Source organism: Scyliorhinus torazame, chromosome 3, assembly GCF_047496885.1.
Source record: "Scyliorhinus torazame isolate Kashiwa2021f chromosome 3, sScyTor2.1, whole genome shotgun sequence".
NCBI classification, from domain to species: domain Eukaryota; kingdom Metazoa; phylum Chordata; class Chondrichthyes; order Carcharhiniformes; family Scyliorhinidae; genus Scyliorhinus; species Scyliorhinus torazame.
The window spans coordinates 144,884,784-144,906,345 of record NC_092709.1 but is presented as its reverse complement, the minus strand read 5'-3'; the positions used below and the strand labels follow the sequence as shown (position 1 = coordinate 144,906,345).

General features: G+C 44.4%; 1 protein-coding gene across 2 annotated transcripts in view; it reads right to left on the bottom strand.

Moving 5' to 3' along the window:
- lin54 (lin-54 DREAM MuvB core complex component) overlaps positions 1-21,562 on the bottom strand; it is a 136,702-nt gene that overhangs the window by 28,196 nt on the left and 86,944 nt on the right. For both annotated transcript variants that reach the window (XM_072496350.1, XM_072496349.1), the window contains exons 10-11: positions 20,317-20,419; positions 1,966-2,103 (exon numbers count right to left, since the gene is read on the bottom strand). In XM_072496350.1, coding sequence (XP_072352451.1) covers positions 1,966-2,103; positions 20,317-20,419 — 241 coding nt within the window. The remainder of the gene's footprint in view (positions 1-1,965; positions 2,104-20,316; positions 20,420-21,562) is intronic.

Below are 21,562 nucleotides of genomic sequence, written 5' to 3'. Positions count from 1 at the left end.
TCCATCTCTTGCAACACTGTGTCACGTGCCTTTACCGTGATCTGACAGGAATGAGGGTCTCAATTGAATTATGAAGGTCCTCGGAGACAGTTTGCCATTATTTTTTTAGTTCCTCAGCAAAGATGCCCGTAAGCATCTTTATCGTCAATGAGGTAACCTTAGCTTTGGCAGCGGCCCGCGCCATTTTATCAATCAATGAGCCTCGAGAGGTCTCAGAATCGGATGACGATTCTTTGCTTGCTGGCTTCTTTGTCCTTGATTTCCCTTGCATTTCCACAATATGGGAGCCTTATCCCATAAAGTTATTTAAATTATCACCACAACACCCTTCAAAACCGGGCAGAAAAGATAAATAACAAAGTGCCCGGGCGAGACTGCCTTGTGTGCGGCCACTTTCCACATGCCGCCAACCGGAAGTCCATGTAAAAGACAAACTGATTGAATTTGCAGATGATATCAACCTAGCAGAAGTTGGATCATCAAAGGAGGCAACTCAAATTAAAAATTGAGTTAGACAGGAGTGGGCAAAATAACAATGGCTAATGCAAATAGATTCAAGGTACGGCAAAAGCTAGGAAAACAAGTGCCCTATATAATCTATAAGTGCTGCTGAATTATCAGGGATGTAGTTGTAGGAGACACTCAAGAGCCTTCATAGACTCAACACTTCCAACCAATAGAGAACTGCAACCACAGCGGCTACATGGCCAAAACCGGGCGGCATGGTGGCGCAGTGGTTAGCACTGCTGCCTACGGCACTGAGGACCCAGGTTTGATCCCGGCCCACTGTCTGTGTGGAGTTTGCACATTCTCCCAGTGTCTGTGTGGGTTTCACCCCACAACACAAAGATATGCAGGTTAGGTGGATTGGCCACACTAAATTGCCCCTTAATTAAAAAAAACAATAATTGGGAGGGGCGGCATGGTAGCAAGGTGGTTAGCACAGTTGCTTCACAGCGCCAGGGTCCCAAGTTCGATTCCCGCTTGCGTCCCTATCTGTGCGGAGTCTGCACGTTCTCCCAGTGTCTGCTTGGTTTCCTCTGGGTGCTCCGGTTGTTAGCTTCCGGCTGTTGAGTAAAGATTCAAGAGTTCTGCTACTTCTCACAAACACCTTTATTTTCCTTGAACACACTGTACAAAACCACACCACATGCTAACAAGGGCCATCTGCAGCCTCTTTACATATCAGTGTCAATTATTGGATACTTGACATCAATGAAACATCTAATTGGAATGTCTCTTAACCCATTCCTTAACACCGGTTTCCTCCCACAAGTCCCGAAAGATGTGCTTGTTAGGTGAATTGAACATTCTGAATTCTCCATGTACCCGAACAGGCGCCGGAATGTGGTGACTAGGGGATTTTCACAGTAGCTTCAATGCAGTGTTAATGTAAGCCTACTCGTGACAATAATAAAGATTAATACATTTTTAAAAAAAACATTGCCAAAACAGTCAAATAGAAAATCATACAAATTTTATAGCATGCTGGTTAGATTGCATTTGGAGAACCATGTCTAGTTTAGGTCAAGGAAAACAAGCAAGCACATCCGGCAAAATGCTGGAGTCTAGAACTGAGATTGCATGTGACATCCTTGGACATCTATGGGTGATTCAGTTGTAAGTGTATTGTGTTGCTTACAATGTTGTACTGAAGTTGAGTAATGATTTTTTAATAGATTTTTTCAAAGGATTTAATTAAAAGTACATCATGTCAATTGATTAAAAAAGAATAGGTTCAAACTACTGAAAGGTAAATTTAGGACTGACATTGGGAAAGGGAGGAGTGGGAGGAAAACAAATTTGTTCATTTTAAAATAATCAATCGACATAATCTCGAGTGAGGTTGAGATTTGCAATCTCAGGCAGCTAAGGGAAAGTTTTGGACTTCGTTTCCTTGTCAAGTACACATAAACATACACAAAAGTGAATGCCCTGAACAAAATATCTTCCAATCATTCTTACCTCATAGCATTCACAATAATTCTTCAGACACCCTGATCTTTTACAGTTACATCCTTTGCTGTGCCGTCGATCAGATTCACCTTCCTTTCCTTTCCCAATCTTCGGTTTAAATGCTTCTGAATTTCTGTCAAGGCATGCCTGGAAAGGAAAGATGATTTTAGGGCATTTAGAGATCCAGATTTATAATAAAAAGTCAAATTAACAAAAATAGTGCTGTGCCCTTTTTTATATTTTGCGATCAAAAATGCTACACACCAATGCCACTAAAACATTGCAAGAATCTTTCTATGGTGAGGTGGTATTGTGAGCAAGCACACAGATAAAATACAGACTTCAACTAACCCAAGAGCTCAGACACAGCTGGGTTTGTGACATTATCCTACAACTGTCCTTGTTAATGCTTGGCTTAAATAAAAAGTGGGGGGGGGGCAAAATGTTTTCATAACACCAGAAAATACCGAACCAAAAAAAGAACAACTTTGGCCTGCCATAGAGCTGCCTACTGTCTCGACCATAACATGCTTTTCTCAACAAATGCCATCTTCTGGAATCACAGAATTGTTACAGTGCAAAGGGTACCATTCAGCCCATCGTTTCTGCACTGGATTTCAGAATGAGCCATTCATCTAGCACTCGTTCTCCCAGTGTCTGCGTGGGCTTCCTCCGGGTGCTCCGGTTTCCTCCCACAGTCCAAAGACGTACAGGTTAGGTGGTTTGGCCATGCTAAATTGCCCTTAGTATCCAAAACGTTTAGGAGGGGTTATTGGGTTGTGGGTATAGGGTGGCTTAAGTGGGTTGGTGCAGACTTGATGGGCCGAATGGCCTCCTTCTACACTGTATGTTCTATGTAATCTATTTACCTGCCTTCTCCGCACATTCTTCTTTTTTAGATAATTAATTCCCTTTTGAATGCCTGGACTGAACCTGCTGCCACCAGACTCTCAGGCAATGCACTCCAGATACTAACCACGCACTGTGAAAACGTTTGTGCTCATATCATCATTACCTCTCTTGCCAATTGTCTTAAATGTGTGCCCTCTCATTTGTAATCCTTTCACAAATGGGAACAGTTTCTCTGTATCTATTCTGTCCAGACATTTTATGGTTTGGAATCCTTCCATATATCCTCTTGGCCTTCCCTTCTCCAAGGACTTCTCTAATCGATCATCATAACTGAAGTTCCTCATTCCTGGAACCATTCTCATGGATCTTTTTCACACTCTCTCCAATGCCTATACATGTTTCCAAATGGGACGCAATATTCCAGCGGAAGCCAAACTAACGTCTTATACAAGTTTAACACAACCTCCTTGCTCCTGTATTCTATGCCCCCATCAATTAAGTCTAGAATACTGTATGCTTTATTAACCATTCTCCCACCTTCAATTACTTATGCACATATACATCAAGGTCTTTCTGTTCCAGTACTCCCTTTGGAGTTGTATCTTTATATTGTATTGTCTGTGTTCTTCCTACCAAAATTAATCACTTCACATTTTTCCGCTTTGAACTTCATCTGCCACTCGTCCACCCATTCCACCTACTTGCTCACATCCTTTCAAAGTTCTACAATACCCTCCTCACAATGCTTCCAAGTTGCATACCACCCACAAATTTTGAATCTGTACACCAAGGCCTCAGTCATTAATATACATTGGGAAGAGCAAGGATCCCATCACTGACCCCTGGGGAATTCCACTATAAATCATCTTCTAGTCCAAGAACCATCATTAAGTACTACTCCTTTTCTTATCATTCAGCCAATATCCATGTTGCTGTTCTCCTTTTTATTCCATCGGCTATGATTTTGCTCATGTCTGTTGTACGGCACTGTATCAAATGCCTTTTGGAAGTCCACCCACATCACGACAACTGTGTTATCCTCATCAACCGTCTGTTACATCTTCAAAACTCTCCAGCCCACATTAGGTAAACACAATTTTCCCTTAAGTCCATGTTGGCTTTCTTTCATTAACCCACATTTGTCCAAATGACAATTAATTTGATCCCAAAATCAATTATTTCTGCAAGTTTTCCCACTACTAAGTTAAACTGATTGGCCTGTAGTAGCTGGGTTTACCTTTACACTGTTTTTTTGAACAAGCGAGTAACATTTACAATTCACCAGTCGGCAGACACCACCCCCGAGTCGACTGGAAAATTATGGTCAGTGCCTCTACAATTTCAACTCTCAAACTTCCCTCAGTACCTCTGGACACATCTCATCCAGTCCAGGTGCCTCAACATTTAAGTCAAAAGGATTCAAAGCCACCTCACCATCAATTTTAAATCCCTTTAGTGTACGAAGTACCTCATCTTCCTTGGTAAAGACAGGTGCAAAGTATTCATTTAATACCTGTGTCATGTCCTTGCCTCATGTGTCAAACACGTTTATGGTCCCTAATCAGCCTTACATCAGGGACTGGTTTAGCACGGTTCGATTCCTGTACCAGCCTCCCCGAACAGGCGCCGGAATGTGGCGACTAGGGGCTTTTCACAGTAACTTCATTGAAGCCTACTCGTGACAATAAGTGATTTTCATTTCATTTCACATCTCCTCTTGCCACCCATTTATTATTTAAATGCCGATAGAAGACTTTGGGATCCGCTTTTGTATTAGCTACCAGTCTCTCCTTGTATTCTCTCTTTGGTTCTCTCATTTGCTTTGTCACTTCCCCATTGAACCTTCTGTTCAGCTTGATTCTCTGTTGCATTATCCACCAGACATCTGACACTCCTATTTCACATTCGTCCCTCTGTCATCCAAGAAACTCTAGATTTATTTGTAACCTTTCCCCTTTGTGGGAATATACCTTATCTGTACCCAAACTATGTCTTCTTTGAAAGTCACGCATTGTTCAGGTACTGCTTTGCCTGCCAACCTACGATTCCAATTTATTCAACCCCGTCCATTCTTACCCCAGTGAAGTTGGCTTTCCCCCAGTTAATTAGTTTTGCCAGATATTGTATTTTGCATTTTTCCTAACCAACCTATAACGTATGATATAAATGATGACTGTCCCTAAATCAGTGTTCTTCAAACTCGGGGGCGCGACACGCGGGCGGGTGTCGGGAGGGTCACGGAGCCGTCCTTCGCGGCGCTCCCAATCGCGCGAATCAGCCGCAGCAGTCGGCTTTTTAATAACGCCAGCTGCAAGCGGCCTTCAAAATGGCCGTGAACATATATATATATTTTTTTAAATCGGCTGCATCGATGATCAGGCACGCATGCGCAGTGCGGCTGTTGTTTTTAAACGGTCGCAGCTTTTTGTTTTACAAGTTCAGGGGGGTTTTATTCATGTATATTATTAATTTAATTTTTATCTTTTTCATTTATTTTATTCATTTTGTCTTTTACAAGTTCGGGGGGGGGGGGTTATTTGATAAAATTTTACAGGAAAAAAGTGCAGAACTTTGGACAGATGGAGACTCCATACTTTCCGACACCTCCATTGGAGGAGCGTGTACGAGGGCCAAAGGGACCCAAAACCATTTCTTCCATTTTTGTCAGCAGCAAACAAGGTAAGAGAAAATGGTGGGTTGCGCAGGTCGGCCGGCGTGGGTCGCGAAGGTCAGCCGGCATTGGTCGCGAAGGTCAGCCGGCGTGGGTCGCGAACGTCAGCCGGTTGGTAAAAATGGGTCCCCGGAAAAAATGTTTGAAGAACACTGCCCGAAATGTTCTCCTACTGACACGAAGCGCACTTGCTCCACCTTCTTCCCAAGAACCAGATCACCTTTCTCATTGGACTGGAAACAAAATGCTGTAGAAAATTTTCCTCAACACACTCCAGGAACTCTTGCCCCTCTTTGCCCTTTACACTATAACTATATTTGGATAATTATAGTTTCTCCATTATAACTACGCTATAATTCTTGCACCTCTGTAATTTGCCTGCAGATTTGTTCCTCTACATCTTTCCCACTAGTGCCCTAGCCACTACCTCGAGCAATGACAGTGCTCCTTTTTTGTTCCTCGTCTCTAGATTAGATGTCCTTGACCCCTCTGGAACATTCTCTTTCTCCAGCACTGCAATGCTCTCTTTAATCAATACTGACACCCTTTTCTTCCTTTCCGATCTTTCTTGAACACCTTATATCCAGGAATATTTAACACTTAGTTCTGGCTTTCTTTGAGTCAGGTCTCAGTTATTGTCAAATCATCATATTTTCACATGGCAATTCAAACCTGTAACACCCCAATCTTATTTACCACATTCTGTGCACTCACATACATGCACAATAACCCAGTCTTTGAATTTATGTTCTCCCTTATTTTGACTCTACCTATTAACAGACTGTTCCCTACTCCAGTGGTATCCATCTATCCCAGTATTCTGTATGCTCCATATTCCTCTCTGTTATTACCTCCTGGTTTCCACATCTCTGCCAAATTAGTCACCGCACGGGATTAGCAGATAACCCTGCACGGAATTCAGATCCGGCTCTATTTTGGTGCAACCCATCCAGCTTCAAATGAATATTTGCAAATCAGGGACTTTGTGAGGAAGTAGCTGGCCAGGTTTCTGAGGTTGCTATCCCCGTCATTGCTTGAAAGGATTGTGTCTGAGGATGAGATAGGGGGGGGGGGGGGAAGGTCTCCAATATTTACGGGGCTTCCGTGGAGGAGGTAAAATGGAAGGAGGAGGAGGAGGAACTGGGGGGGTGGGCATTTGAAGCTGGGGTATAGAATGAAGCCCTGCAGAGGATAAATTTGACCTCCTTGTATGTGAGATTGAGCCTAATTCAGTTTAAAGTGGTGCAAAGAGTGCACATGACAGCATCGCGGACGAGTCGTTTTTTTCCCCTGGAGTGGAGGGTAAATGTGGGCGGTGTTCAAGGGGGAAGGCAAACCACACATGCTTTGGTCCCGCCCAAAATTGGTGGAGTTTTGGGAGGCCTTTTTGGGGATTCCGTCGGAGATTTTGGGGGTGACCCCGAGCCGGTGGGTGGCGGTATTCAGGTTGTCGAATGACCTGGCGGAATTCCTACATCTGGAAAAGATAACGTTTGCCTTTAGAGGGTCAGAGGAGGGGTTCCTCTCGAGGTGGAGGTTGTTCATCGCCTTCTTTAAAGAGTGGTAGACATGGGGGGGGGGGGGGGAGGAATTTGTTTTATGGGGTATCTTTGTTTTATATTATAATAATAAAGTGGGGCATGCAGGGTGTTTGAGGAAATGGGAGGTATTTTTTGTATTGTGGCAAGTGTATAAAGAGGATTGTTTCATGCGTTTTGTATATCAATTGAAAATGCCTGTGATAAGAATATTTAAAAATAAAAGACCAACTAGTTACTCACCTGCTGGTTAAGAATAACTTAATATTTTTAACATCTTCCAATTCCCAGTTGTTTAAACTCAGTACCTCAGCAGCAATATCCAGCAGCACCACAACGTTGCTGTGATGTCACCGTTTGCTTTTTTACTCCCAAACTCTGGCACACTCCAGACACTGCCCCTCCTCACTCTCTTTAAACTCACCGCCCCTCCTCACTCTCTTTAAACTCACCGCCCCATCTCACTCTCTTTAAACTCACCTCCCCTCCTCACTCTCTTTAAACCCACCGCCACTCTCACTCTCTTTAAACCCACGCCCCTCCTCACTCTCTTTGAACTCACCGCCCCTCCTCACTCTCTTTAAACTCACCTCCCCTCCTCACTCTCTTTAAACCCACCGCCACTCTCACTCTTTAAACCCACGCCCCTCCTCACTCTCTTTAAACTCACTGCCCCTCCTCACTCTCTTTAAACCCACCGCCCCTCCTCACTCTCTTTAAACCCACCGCCCCTCCTCACTCTCTTTAAACCCACTGCCCCTCCTCACTCTCTTTAAACCCACTGCCACTCCTCAGTCTCTTTAAACTCACTGCTTCCTTTCAGACACTCTCTTTAACTGCTCCCTCCCACACTCGCTCTTTAAACTCACTGCTCCCTCCAGACTCATTCTTTAAACTCTCATTGCTCCCTCTCAGATTCGCTCTTTAAACTCTCACTGCTCAGACTGCCGGTGGCGACGTGTAGGGAGAAGCAGCATATGAGGTGGCTCCCGCCAGAAAATTTTATTTAGGCCCTTTTTGCCCGATTATCGTGGGAAATGTGGGCTCATTTGTTTTTATTGATGGCTTAAGTATCCCACAAAAAAAGGGATCCCGAATAGATACCGACCAGGCAGCAGAAAAAATAATTTGTGTCAATGTTGGAAGCTTTGAGGCTCCTGTCTGGGAATAAAAGACTGAGGCTGCTGCAGTATCAGTGTCCACTCCAGTAACTGTTGAGATCTTAGCGTTGCAGCAACAGAAATTACACCGGGAGGTCTCAGGGGACCATGAGAAAGTGATTGAGGCAGCGATGTCCTCAATTTGAACAGCCTTGGCTAAGGTGGACGAGGTAATGAAAGGGCAGGGTGTTGAGCTGAAGGAGGTCAGGGTAGCTCTGTCTAGGCAGAGTGATCAGACAACCGCCCTGGAAGAAGAGATGGCACAGTGGCGGCTGATAATAAAATATTAAAGGCCAACGTGGACGACTTGGAAAATCGATTGTGTAGAACTCGAGGATGGTTAGGTTGACGGAGGGCCTGAGCCCAAAGTTCATGTCACAGTTGTTTTGGAAGTTGGTAGGGGAGGGTGAAATAGCCCGCATGCCTTCACGTGACTTAGGAAAATAGAGACAATTATTTTGAGACAACAGAGGAGGCTGAAGCGTTCGTGGAGAGAAATAGATAGAGATAAATGTTACTTTTTTTGTATTGCCTGGGTGGCATTGGTATTGAGGCGGATGGTTCCTGGTTTTTGATGGGGGGTTTATTGGCAGTCTTGGGAGTTTTTTTCTTACATTTTATTGTGGGGATAGGTTTTTTTTTATTGTTCATGTTTTTTATCTCGCTTCTTTGAAGATAATAAAGCTGTTTTTGGGTGGGGGGCTGGTTGGTACTTGGGAAATTTGATGAATGGAACTCTGTGTGGGGGCCACCCCACTAGCTAAGATAGTTAGCGGGAGCAAAGGGATGGGGATAGCTGCAGCTCACATGGTGGGAGGGCTTTTAAGAATCAGCCTAGGAGTGTTGCTTTTGCATTGGGTGGGGTGGGGCGTTGGTTTTGGTCGCCTGGTCGATGTTGGCTGGGCGTGATGTTGGAGGGTGGGGGTTTTCTGACAGTGGTTAGGGACTGTTCTTAGGCAACCCCCCCCCCCCCCCCCCCCCCCCCCCCCACCCCAATTTAGGCTGGTGACATGGAACAAGAGTGGATTGACAGGACCGGAGAAGAGATCCTGGGTGTTTGCGCGCCTTAGGGATTTGAAGGCTGATGTGGTGCTGTTGCAGGAGATCCCATTTGCAAATTAAAGATCATTTAAGGTTGCGTGGGGCAAGTGTTTCAAAGAACAAAGAACAAAACAGCACAGGAACAGGCCCTTCGGCCCTCCAAGACTGCGCCAACCATGGCACCTGTCTAAACTAAAACTGTATGCACTTACGGAGTCCGTATCCTTCCATTCCCAGCCTATTGATATATTTGTCTAAATGCCCCTTAAATGCCGCTATCGTACCTGCTCCCACCACCTCCCCAGGCAGCGCGTTCCATATATTCACCGCCCTCTGTGTAAAAAAACTTGCCTCGCACATCAGTTCTAAACTTTCCCCCATGCACTTTAAACCTATGTCCCCGAGTACTTGACTCTCCTAACTAGGAAAGAGCATCTGACTATCCACTCTGTCCATGCCATTCATACATTCATAATCTTGTAGACCTCTATCAGGTCGCCTCAGTCATTCCAGTGAGAACAGACCGAGTTTATCTCACCTCTCCTCATAGCTTATGCCCTCCATACCAGGCAACATTCTAGTAAACTGCTTCTTACCGTCTCCAAAGCATCCACATTCTTTTGGTAGTGGGGCGGCCAGAATTGTACACAATATTCCAAATGAGGCCTAACTAAGGTCCTAAACTGCTGCAACATGACTTGCCAATTTTTATGTTCAATGCCCCGACCGATGAAGGCCAGCATGCCGTATGCCTTCTTGACCACATTATCCACGTGCATTGTCACTTTCAGTAATCGGTGGACATGCACGCCCAGATCTCTCTGCCTGTCAGTACTCGCAAGAGTTCTACCATATTTTGTGTAATTCCTACATGCATTGGACCTTCCAAAGTGCATTACATCACATTTGCCCGGATTGAACTCCATCTGCCATTTCTCTGCCCAAGACTCCAACCAGATTATATCCTGCTGTATCCTCTGACAATCTTCACCATCCGCAACTCCACCAACTTTTGTGTCGTCTGCGAACTTACTAATCAGACCAGCTACATTTTCTTCCAAATCACAAACACAACAAAGGCCCCAGAACTGATCCCTATGGAACGCCGCTAGTCACAGCCTTCCATTCAGAAATGCACCCTTCTACTGCTACCATCTTGTCTTTTGTGCCCAAGCCTGTTCTGTATCTAACTTGCCAGCTCTCCTCTGATCCCATGTGACTTCACCTTTTGTACCAGTCTACCATGAGTCACCTTGTCAAAGGCTTTATTGAAGTCCATGTATACAACATCTCCTGCCTTTCCCTCATCTATCATCTTTGTTTCATTCAGGATTTGATAGCTGGGCCCTGTGAGGCAACAATCTTAATTAATAAGATAGGTTTTCGGTAGCCAAGATTTTGATTTATCAGAATAGGAGATATGTTATGGTTAGTGGGATGTTGGCAGATGCCACAGTGCCGCTGGTCAATGTATATGCCTCAAACCTGGACAGTTTTTATTATCCTCAATTTGGTCTCGCACCAGCTAACCTTGGGAAGGGACTTTAACTGTGTATTGGATCCATGAGTCGTAGGCTGTGAGGTGTTCAGGGGTGGCAAAGGTACTTTTGGTCTTCATGGAAAAGAAGGGGGTGGTGGGGGGGGATGGAAAAGCAGACACGTGGAGAGTTTTACACCCAGGTGAGGATTGTTTTTTCTTCTCCCAAGTACATCAGGTATATTCTAGGTTTGATTTAATTGTATTAGGCAAGTCCCTGCTGCCGGGAGTGGTGGGGTATTTGGCTTTGTCCTATCTATTATTTTTTTATTGGGCAGTGAATATTGAGGGTGTGTGGGGGTGGTACAAGGGGATGGAGTGTGTGTGGGGGCGGATGGAGGGAGATGCCTGCAGAGGCTCCAGTTTGAGAGCCTTGGTTCCGGCTCCTCTTCTGTTCCCTCTGGCTAAATGGATTTGTAGTCCAATGGTGGTAGCCATCTTGAGAATATGGAGGCAGTTAAGGCAGCATTTTAAGCTAGGTTCTCTGCCATTTTTGGCCCCAATCTGAGAATATCATTGTTTTGTACTGGTGCCCTTGGACTTGTTGTTTGGGACATGGAGGGAGGAGGGGTTGGAGCAGTTTGGCGATTTGTTTATAGATGGGAAGTTTGCTGATTTTTGAGGGGTGGGCAAGTATCAGCTTTCAAGGGCTAATCGGTTTCGGTATTCTCAGGTATGCACCTTTATACACAAGGAGATTTCTTCCTTCCCTTGGTGCTTCTGCCCTCGTTGATGGATAGGGTTCTTTCGGTGGTGAATGCATGGGGGAGGGAAGTTGCTGGACATTTATAGTCAGCCAGTGTTGATGGAACAGTTCTGCTGGGTGAGGTTAAGAGGAATTGGGGTTTGGGTAGATATTTTGGGGGTGGGGGCGAGGCTCAACACAGCCAACTCCACTTCCTTGTGCGCTAGGCTCAGCCTGATTCAGTTTAAAGTAGTTCATAAAGCACATCTGACCAGGGCAGGCATGCGTGTATGTCTTCTTGGAAGTAGATGGTAGGTACGAGCGGTGTTCTAGAGGTCTGGCGCACCATACGCACATGTTCTGGTCTTGTTCTAAGTTTATGAGCTTTTGGGTCTCTTTCTTCAGCACCCTGCCAAGAATTCTTTGAGCCTTGCCCTTTCGTGGCAATCTTTTGGGTTTCAAGATTTACTGGAGCTGCAGACGAGGGCGAAGTCAGATGCTCTAGCCTTCGCCTCGCTAATAGCCCGAAGACGGCTGCTGTTTGCATGGAAGCCTTCGATTCTGTCCAGTGCAACAGCATGGTTAAGTGACCTGATGGAGTTCTTATATTTAGAAAAAAATATACCCCGAGAGTGTTGACAGAAGAGTTCTATTTGAGGTGGCAGCGTGCATTTCCCACTTCAGGGAGCTGGTCACCGTCAGATACTATGGGGGGGGGGGGGGCTTGAAATATTGTAATTGTTGTTTAAATATGGTTGTAGTGGACATCCGGTGACGGCGGGCGGGAGGCAGCCGCACAATGGAGGGCTCCTGCTTGGGAATAGAAATTTTGGGGTTTTAACGCCCGGTCCTTGGGGCAACGGAGGCTGAAAAAGCTGTACGGCGGCACAGGGAGGAGAAATGTCCAAGTTTGGGGAACAAACGGCCATGAAAAAGGGGGCTAATGAATGTCTGCCGGTGAATGGAAAAGTCAGCGCAGGAACTGTAAGGAAAGCGGAGGCTGGAGCACCAGGGGAGGCTGCCTTGCTCACAGCAGAAGAAATTACCAAAGTGATGGTTGTGGAACTTGAAAAACAGTTCACAAAGCACATGGAAGCGATGATGAAGGAGATGGGGGCGGTATTGAAAGTGCTGGTGGAGGAGGCGATTGCCCTAGTGAGGGTGGCAGTATCAAGCACAGCGGCGGAGGTGCAGGAGCAAGGTGAGACACTGAAGGAAGTGGAAGAGGCATTATCGCAACACAGTGATCAACTCACCTCAATGTGGAAGGAGTTGCGGAAGGTGATAGAGACCAACAAGGGTCTGCGAGCCAAAATGGAAGACCTGGAAAACTGATCCAGGCGGCAGAATCTGAGGATCGTGGGTCTGCCCGAAAGGGTGGAAGGCCCGAGGTCAACGGAGTATTTTGCCACGATGTTGGCGAAGCTATTGGGGGAGGGATCCCTCTTGATATGAACTGGATCGGGCTCATCGGTCCTGGGGGCCTATACCAAAGGCGAGTGAGCTGTGTAGTAACTGTGTGGTTTCCGTAGGTATAGCGTGAATGAGAAGATCCTGTGCTGGGCAAAGCAGAAGTGGGTGGTGCAGTGGGCTGGAGCTGGTATATGCATATACCAGGACTTTACAGTGGAGCTGGCGAGGAGGCGGGCTGCCTTCAACCGGTTAAAAAAGGCACTGTACATCAGCAAGGTGCAGTGCAGCATAGTATATCCAGCTTAGTTGAGAGTGACCTACAAATCCAAGGACTTTTATTTTGGGACGGCGAAGTAGCGGAGCAGTTTGTGAAGGCAGAAGGACTGCGGCAGAATTGAGAAATGGGACTGAGAGCGGGTCGTGTACCGATGTAGCCTCATGTAACTTTATTTCTTCACTGCGTGTTGGTGTATGTACTAAATGAGTCGACGCTGTATATCTGGACAAGGGAAGAATTGGGACTTTCATTTGCAATGATGGTTCTTTGGGGCTTGGGTGTGTATGCTGGGGTTGTGTGCTAAAGGGGATTTCTTGGTTTTCCTGGGACTGGGCAAGGGGGAAGGAGGCCCAGGTGGGGGCCTCCACACTGGCTGGTTTAAGCCAGCCAGTGAACGGGAGTGAGGTGGTGTGGGGGGGGCTGGGGCCATCGGAGCCTGGTAGAACAGGTTTTGGTGAGTCTAGCCGGGGTGGAAAATTGGGGGAAGGAACCGAGGTTGGGGGGAGGAGTTTACAAGAGGAAGTGGAGGGGAGGAGTCCCGGGGGGGGGGTCTACAATTCATGGGTGTCATTCATGGTACTCTTTCGGGGATTGGATGGCCTTCAATATTTGGGGGGACGGACGGGGGACTATCTATGTCAATGGTGACCATAGGCGATTCCGGATTCCTTTTCTTTCGACCTTGGGAGGTTCTGTTGTATTTGATGCTTATATTGTCAGGTGGGCCGTTGTTTGGGGGGTGCTGGGAGGATGGGATCGTTGTTGTTACGAAGTGGATTGACACTGTATTTGTTACCGTTTACTGTTTGTTGGTGGGGTGTAAATTCTACAGAAAATGTGAAAATGGAGAATAAAAATATTTTAAAAAAAATATGGCTGTGGTGTTATCGTTGAAAAACATTTCTTAATAAAAATATTGTTTTCTTAAGCTCACTGCTCCCTCAGACTCTCTTTTGCCCCCTCAGACTCGCTCTTTAAACTCTCACTAGTCCCTCTCATATTCACTCTCCAAACTCTCACTACTGTCTCACTGCGCCCGCACTGTCTCACTGCGCCCGCTCAGTCTCACTCCTTAAACTCTTGCTGATGTCCTTAAAAATGAAATCTCCTCCTTGCTTTATTTACAGAAAATGGATGCTGAAGTACCTATGGGGCAAAGCAGTTTGTAATAAATTATTTTTGTACATAGAAGATAAAGATGGATAATTACACTCTTGTTCACAATAGCACAAAACAATAATGCATAATGTTTGATCGATGGTTTATGTGGCATCAGCTTATCGTCGCTTGCTCAGCATCAAGGGCATTCCAATCAACATCTTGTTTGGCCGAAGAGAGGGAGCTTGTGGTGGGAAGAAGAAGAATTGTAACAGGAAAATCAGATAGCGACTCCACTTTGAATTACAATTCATTAATAAGTAATATGAAGGACAAACATGTAGATGTAGAAGAGCGTCAGGTTTAGCAGTGAAGTCCCGACAGCCAAACAGCCTGCTCACTGCAAAAGCATGCATAAATGTTGTTCAGCACCAATAATTCATTTGAAGGGCAATGGAGGCCATCACCTACTACTGCATATGATTTTGCTTCAAAACCAGGGACATTTTGAAAGTGAAATAAGAGTTGAATCTCACTAAATGGATCTGAAGAACAAAGCCAAACTAAGCAGATCAACAAAACTTAATTTTGCTGAAGGAAGTTAGACAGTCCTATTTTAATACCACCCAATAGTAAGATAGGAACCTGAATATTACTTGGATTTCTATTTTGCTTGTCATTTTAATTCTTCACCTCTCCCCCGGCCCAACCTCTCTGTTCTTGGCCTCCTGCATTGTTTAAATGTAGCTCAACAAAAGTCCAACAGTCTGGACCTCAGCAGGGCATAACAGGAGGCCACAGTAATACAGCTGCAAGCTCCACACTCTGACATGCCCACCACTCCTGCACAGGATGCCTCAGGGTGACACACTTTGCAGCTCCGCTTATTCCTCTCTCCACATGTACTTCACATCCCCATCTGCCTACTCGCATGCATCCTTAATTATTCATCATGTCCAAATGTTGCCCCTCATTCCTCTGAACATAAGCTATTCCTAACACTCCCACTTCCCTGATTTCAGTCTTTGGAGGAGGGGTGATCACATAACTTGGCAAGAATCAGGGACATGGGCTTTATGGTTCTTTTGGGAGAACTGTTGGGCCTCCAGTGACTGGCACCTTGTCAGGCACTGGCAATGCACAGCCACCTGCTCCACTATGAATGCAGTCTGGCATCATAAGTATGCAGGTGTCAACAGCAAGCTGCTGTGAAAGGCTGAGGCTCAACTGTTCACACATCAGGTTGGATCCAAAACCTTGGTTCCCATTTTCTCTCCCTATGAATTGGCACATGGCTGTTCAGAAGACAGCTAGAGCATTTAATGTGAGAAACCTTGTACACTGTGTGGAGTAGAATAGTGCTTCCATGCTGCTCTGAGGCTGACGGCAGCGACGTGCAATTGAGGGTGGGTCAACTGCTGGTATGGCAATGCGTCTTCCAGCTAGCTGGCACATACCTGCCAGTCAATGATAGCACTCTTGGATAGTATCAATGCTGTGCAAAGTAGCCTGTCAACTTAAGCATTTCTGTACTGTTCAGTGTTAACTGATCAAAACTTTCACAATGTGTCAGTTTCACTGAAGCAGCTCCTCCTGTTGTGTTCTCATTTCCTTCTCGCTGTCAGATTGGAACACAAACTGATTCCCATTGAAAATGAGGGATTTCACTGGGAACAGCTCTCTTAAATGGCTTTCTGCGACTGTTGGGTCAGGGGTCATCAGCACTCAACTTGCCCCAGGGAAAAGTGAGAGGAGGTGGGGACACATTGGGAGACGTGCTCACTGCCTCTTTTTTTTCTAATTTTCCCTCTTTCCTCCACCCCTCTCACCCGCGCATCAGACCTAGTTTTTTTTTAAATTTAAAGAACCCAATTTTTTTTTCACCAAGAGGTAATTTTAGCGCAGCCAATCTACCTACCCTGCACATCTTGGGGTTGTAGGGGTAAAATCCCTGCAGACACGGGGAGAGTGTGCAAACCCCACACGGGCAGTGACCCAGTGCTAACTGCAGTGATCTGTATATCTACTGGTATGTAAAGGGTTAACAACTATCATAGCGCTAGACAACCACTAGATGGCAGCACCAGATCCATGTATATAAGCTGAACTCAGAGGTTCTTCCTGCCTCTTCGTATCAGGAGTGACGAGATAACAGTGTTAAAGAGACAGCTTAGTTGGCACGTGTAGTTAAACATTATTTATACTTCTTATTTACTTAATTATCAGCTATAGTTGTAGAAGAGTGAACAAACTCAGATATTTATATTCATTATTCATTAAATGTTATTTGCTTAATTTGAAGACTGATAGTTTTAGTTTTATTGAAGTACAACCATCAGACCATTCTGGAAGTAAGCAAAAGAGTAACGATGTATTACAATCACTTAATATAACACTAACCACTGGGCCACCATGCCACCCTAGACCTAGTTTCAACTTTAAAATATTGACTTTATTTTACAAAAGATAACGATGCAATCAAATCATATTTTACAGAAGGGGAAAAACTAAAAAACCTTTTGCAAAGTTGTCCGTTGTAAATAACTTGAACATGATAATTTCCTTTCTTTGAATTTCTTGAAAATACATGGAAAGCCAAATAAATCAAAACTTTTATTATTTGAAAATTCAAGCTAAATTTTCTCTTTCAGGAGTTTCAGATAGATGATTTCTCCAGAGGTCTTCAAATCAAGTTCACTAATTTGAATGGCTCTTTTATAAATTAAAAAAAATTATTGAGTGTTGGCATCACTGGTGATGCTGACATTTGTTGTCTATCCATAGTTTTTTTGCATCACGGAGTTGCTAGCTAGACCATTTCAGGAGTTTAACTATGTTTGCAAGAGGCTGGACTCATAGACCAAGCGTCAGGTTTCCTTCTCAAAAAGGTGCTAGCTTTAGTTGGATTTTTAAGGCATTACAACAGTTTCCTTGTCACTTCTACAGAAATCAGTCTTTTGTTCAAAATGTAGTTACTTTTTAAAAGCAGAATTTAAATTATGAATACTACCATGGTGGGAGTTGAATTAGCGTGTCTTGGATAAGTCCAATCCTTCAAATTACTATTTCAATAATTTAACTATGCAACACTATTATTCTTCATATACAAAGACTGTCAGAATATTGCAGACAAATGTAATATGGAACTGCCATACACAAATGAACTAATCACATCAAATTGTTTTAAGTTTGAATTATTTCTCTCACAAAAGCTATAATATTTAATCAGCAGATGCATAAGAGGATTCTGATTTTATTTAAAACATATCCAATGGCATGATTTATGAGAACAGATATATGAGAGATGACAATGTTGTCACAAGTAATATGAAAAAAATTGCAGCTAATGTATCAGATAAACAGTAAAAGCTTCAAACATTAAGGTAGGCAAACAATATGGTGGCTATTCAATCAATATTTTGCCTTACAGGAGAGTGAAGCAACCTTCAAAAACTTGAAGATGTTGTCTGGAAGGGCAACTAATAATTTTATACATGAACAAAGGACTTCAGGCAATAAAAGTTACATCAGCAAAAGCAGGAGCACGGCAAGGCTGACAAGGATAACGAGTGGTGACCTGAAGGCTGAGAGCAGATGGAGATCAGAGACGGCATAAAAAGCTAAGTTCAGAATGGACAGATGGCATTCCAAAGAAAAAGAAAAAAGAACATAGTGCAACATCACAGCACGCAAGTGATTGGATGGTGGGTGTTTATTTTGTTCCCTGTAAACTCGGGCATTAGTTTAAGCTATAAGCCAGAAAAATCAAACATTTCAATTTGGCGCAAGTATAACAACAATGAGTGAATTTCTGAGAAAGAGTATTAACACGTATCAGGTCTAAAGGCATTAATTAAAATTAATAGTTACAACAAGCTTGTAACTATTCAAGATTCTTAGATTCAAAAGACAGTAGTTTGTTTTTTTAAGATCACAGATGGACAATTGAGACCTGTTGCTTGCAATTCCTGCACAATGTGGGAAATTCAGGACACTTGATGTGTAGGATGCATCTCCAGCTGCTTGAGCACAGGTTCAGGGCTTCTGAGCTTTAGGGGCACCTGGGAGTCACTATACAGCATGAAAGTTACTGTATTTTATGTTCCTGGAGGTGCCACACCACAGGCAGTGTGTGTTCAGGATAGTGGTTATGTGACCATCCAGAATAGTAGGAAGAGGTAATCGATGCTAGATCAATTACAGCATGCAAAAGATGCTGAAAGAAAAGTAGTGTGAAAAATAGTGGAAAGCACTGCGCAAAATTATCTTCAAAGTACAATCAAAATTGACATTTGCAAAACATATCCAAATGGCTCCCTGTGCAAAAATCTTTGAATTTACTACGTACAGAGCCTCGGGTGAAAAAAGTTTCCCATGCTGCAGAAAGCAGTGTTCTTCAAAGTCGGGGGCACGACCCGCGGGTGGGTGGCAGGTGTCGGGAGGGTTGCAGAGCCGTTATCCGCGGCTCCCGATCGCGCAAAATCCCCGCGCAGCAGCCGACTTTTCATAACGCCGGCTGCACGCGGCCGCAAACACGTTAAAAAAACAATTTGGCCGCATTGCGCATGCGCACACTATGATCGACGCCAAATGCGCACCGATAATGGGGCACGCATGCGCAGTGCGGCCGCTATTTTTTTTTACTGGTTGCAGCTTTTTGTTTTACAAGTCCTGTAGTGGATTTTATTCATTTAATTTTTCCCCCCAGATATTTTATTAATTTTTTTTACAAGTTCGGGGGGGGGGGGGGGGGGTTTATTAATTTTTTTCATTTATTTTATTCTTTATTTTTTACAAGTTTGGGGGGTTTTTATTATTTTTTCTCATTTATTTTACTCATTTTAATTTTAATTTTTTAATAAAAAGTTTGGGGGGGTTTATTTGATGGAGACTCCATACTTTCCAACACCAGAAGGGTTCACCTTCATCCAACAGGTTCCATTGGAGGAGCGTGTACGAGGGCCAAAGGGACCCAAAACCATTTCCTCCATTTTTGTCAGCAGCAAACAAGGTAAGAGAAAATAGTGGGTCGCGGAGGTCGGCCGGCGTGGGTCGCGAAGGTAGGCCGGCGTAGGTCGAAGGTCGGCCGGGTTGGGTCCTGAAGGTTGGCCGGTTGGTAAAAATGGGTCCCCGGAAAAACGTCTGAAGAACACTGGCATAAAGAGTAATTTTACTTTGGGATCATGAATTCAACCAAGAATGAGGGCATTTACTTTTTTATTTGAGTATTTTAACATCTTTTGGCTGGCACATTCCATGCTCAGCTTTCAATGAAAAGGTCAATCTAACCACTGAATTTATTCTCCCTAAAGTAAATGGGCAAAATTCCTACAATACTACATCAACACGTTCATTGGTATTAGGTGGAAAAATATTTATCAGCATTTCTCTTTCGGGCCTCTGGTCTGTTGGTAACAAACACACTTGGCAATGCTGGATCATGATACCCAAGCCCTTAGTCAACCCCAAAATCTTAATAGCCAAGAAAATAAATTGAATGTCAATGGTATTTTTTTTGCTGGCACAATTCATGGTTTACCATACGCCCTTTGATACCTTGCAGAAGTGGGCGGCACGGCAGCACAGTGGTTAGCACTGCTGTCTCACCGCACCAAAGACACGGGTTCAATTCCGGCCTTGGTTGACTGTCTGTGTGGAGTTTGCAGTTTCTCCTAGTGTCTGCGTGGGTTCCTCCGGGTACTCCGGTTTCGTGGATTGGCCATGACAAATTGCCCCTTAGTGTCCAAAAACGTATAGGTTAAGTGAGGTTATGTAGGCAAGGGGAGTGGACCTAGGGAGGGTTCTCTTTCAGAGGGTCGGTTATATTGCCTCCTTCTGCACTGGAGGGATTCTCTGATTCTATGGAAGCATCTAATCGTTATATGTGAACTACTGAGCTACTGAGACATCACAACGGAGTCCAAACATCAAATCACATCACATCAGTCGTGATCTTACACAATGGCAGAGCGGACTCGATGGGCTGGATGACAGAAAGGATCCCAGGATCAGTCCTCAGGATGTCCTGCACCTGCTAGGTAAAATACACTTTGTATTCTAATCTAGGGGTGCAACTACAGATTCTCACCTTTATTGCTTTTTGACGTTCAGCTTCATGTTCCAGATTGTTGAAGCAGTTAGTACAATTGCAGTTATTGCAAAATTCACCATTTGCAAAACAATCACAGTATCTAAAATAAAAATTGAAAGTGTATATTAATTGAAGATTAATGATTTTCATTTATATAAAATGTCCACAACTACTTTAAAAACAAGGAGTTAATCACTATCATATTGTAGCTTGAGCAAGGTTGGTAAATAAACTCAGCTCATATTTTCTAAACACACTGTCAGATAAATAAATCAGAGACATAACAAAGGGGTTTTCAGCATTAGTTTTAATAATTTTCTAAGCTGGTCCTGGAGAATGAGGCAGTGTGTCTGCCACGATTTGCCATGCTGCCTGGTGTAGCCATCTGGGATGGCCACTTCCAACTAGGTACATAGCAACTCGCAAAGACTGACGGGTAAAATGGACAAGCCAAGAATCAGGCAGGCTCAGAGCCTAAAATGCATATTGGTCAGCAGAAATCCTGACCGGATCGAAACTCCATCCCATTAGCATGTTAATCAGGCCAATTAGCATTTGATGGCCCATCTTCCCCAAAACAAAGGACTGGTACTCAAGCAACCGGGACAGTCCCAGACATTTCAGCGCCACTCCCTGTCCAAGGGAAATGCAAACAACAGGGTCAATGACCGCTTGGGACACGCCCAGCCATCCAGATCCCCACCCACTTATTGGCTAAGGAATCGAACGGAGTGATCAGGGATCACCGAATTAGTAAGGCCCAAATCGAAGGACCGCCCAAAGGAGCACGAAAACCCACTGAGTATAAGACGAGTTCGGCACTTGTTTGCTCTCTTTTGGCCTTGGTACCCCGGTCACCGTCATCGCCAATCGTAGCAACATCAGAATCGAGATCGAGTTCAATGCCCACTACCAGACAGATGAGCCCAGCTGAGCAGCAGTTACCACTTCGAACCCGAGAGATCCAGAATTGAACAGCGGCCACTGTTTTCTGACCTAAGCCGGGTGCCCGTTGTCTTAGTACAGATTGTTTTAGTGATAGGTGTAGTTTACTAGTAGTGTTTATGTTGCATGACTAATTGTGTGTAAATAAAGTACCTTTGACCTTGAACTAGCAAACTGGTGTTTGGCTCTTTGATCGATAGCCGGTTGAAACTTGTGGTGGTATCATTCGATACCTGGCGACTCTAAGCATTCGGACATAGATGGCAAAGAAGGAAAGGCAAATTCACTGATTGCCCTA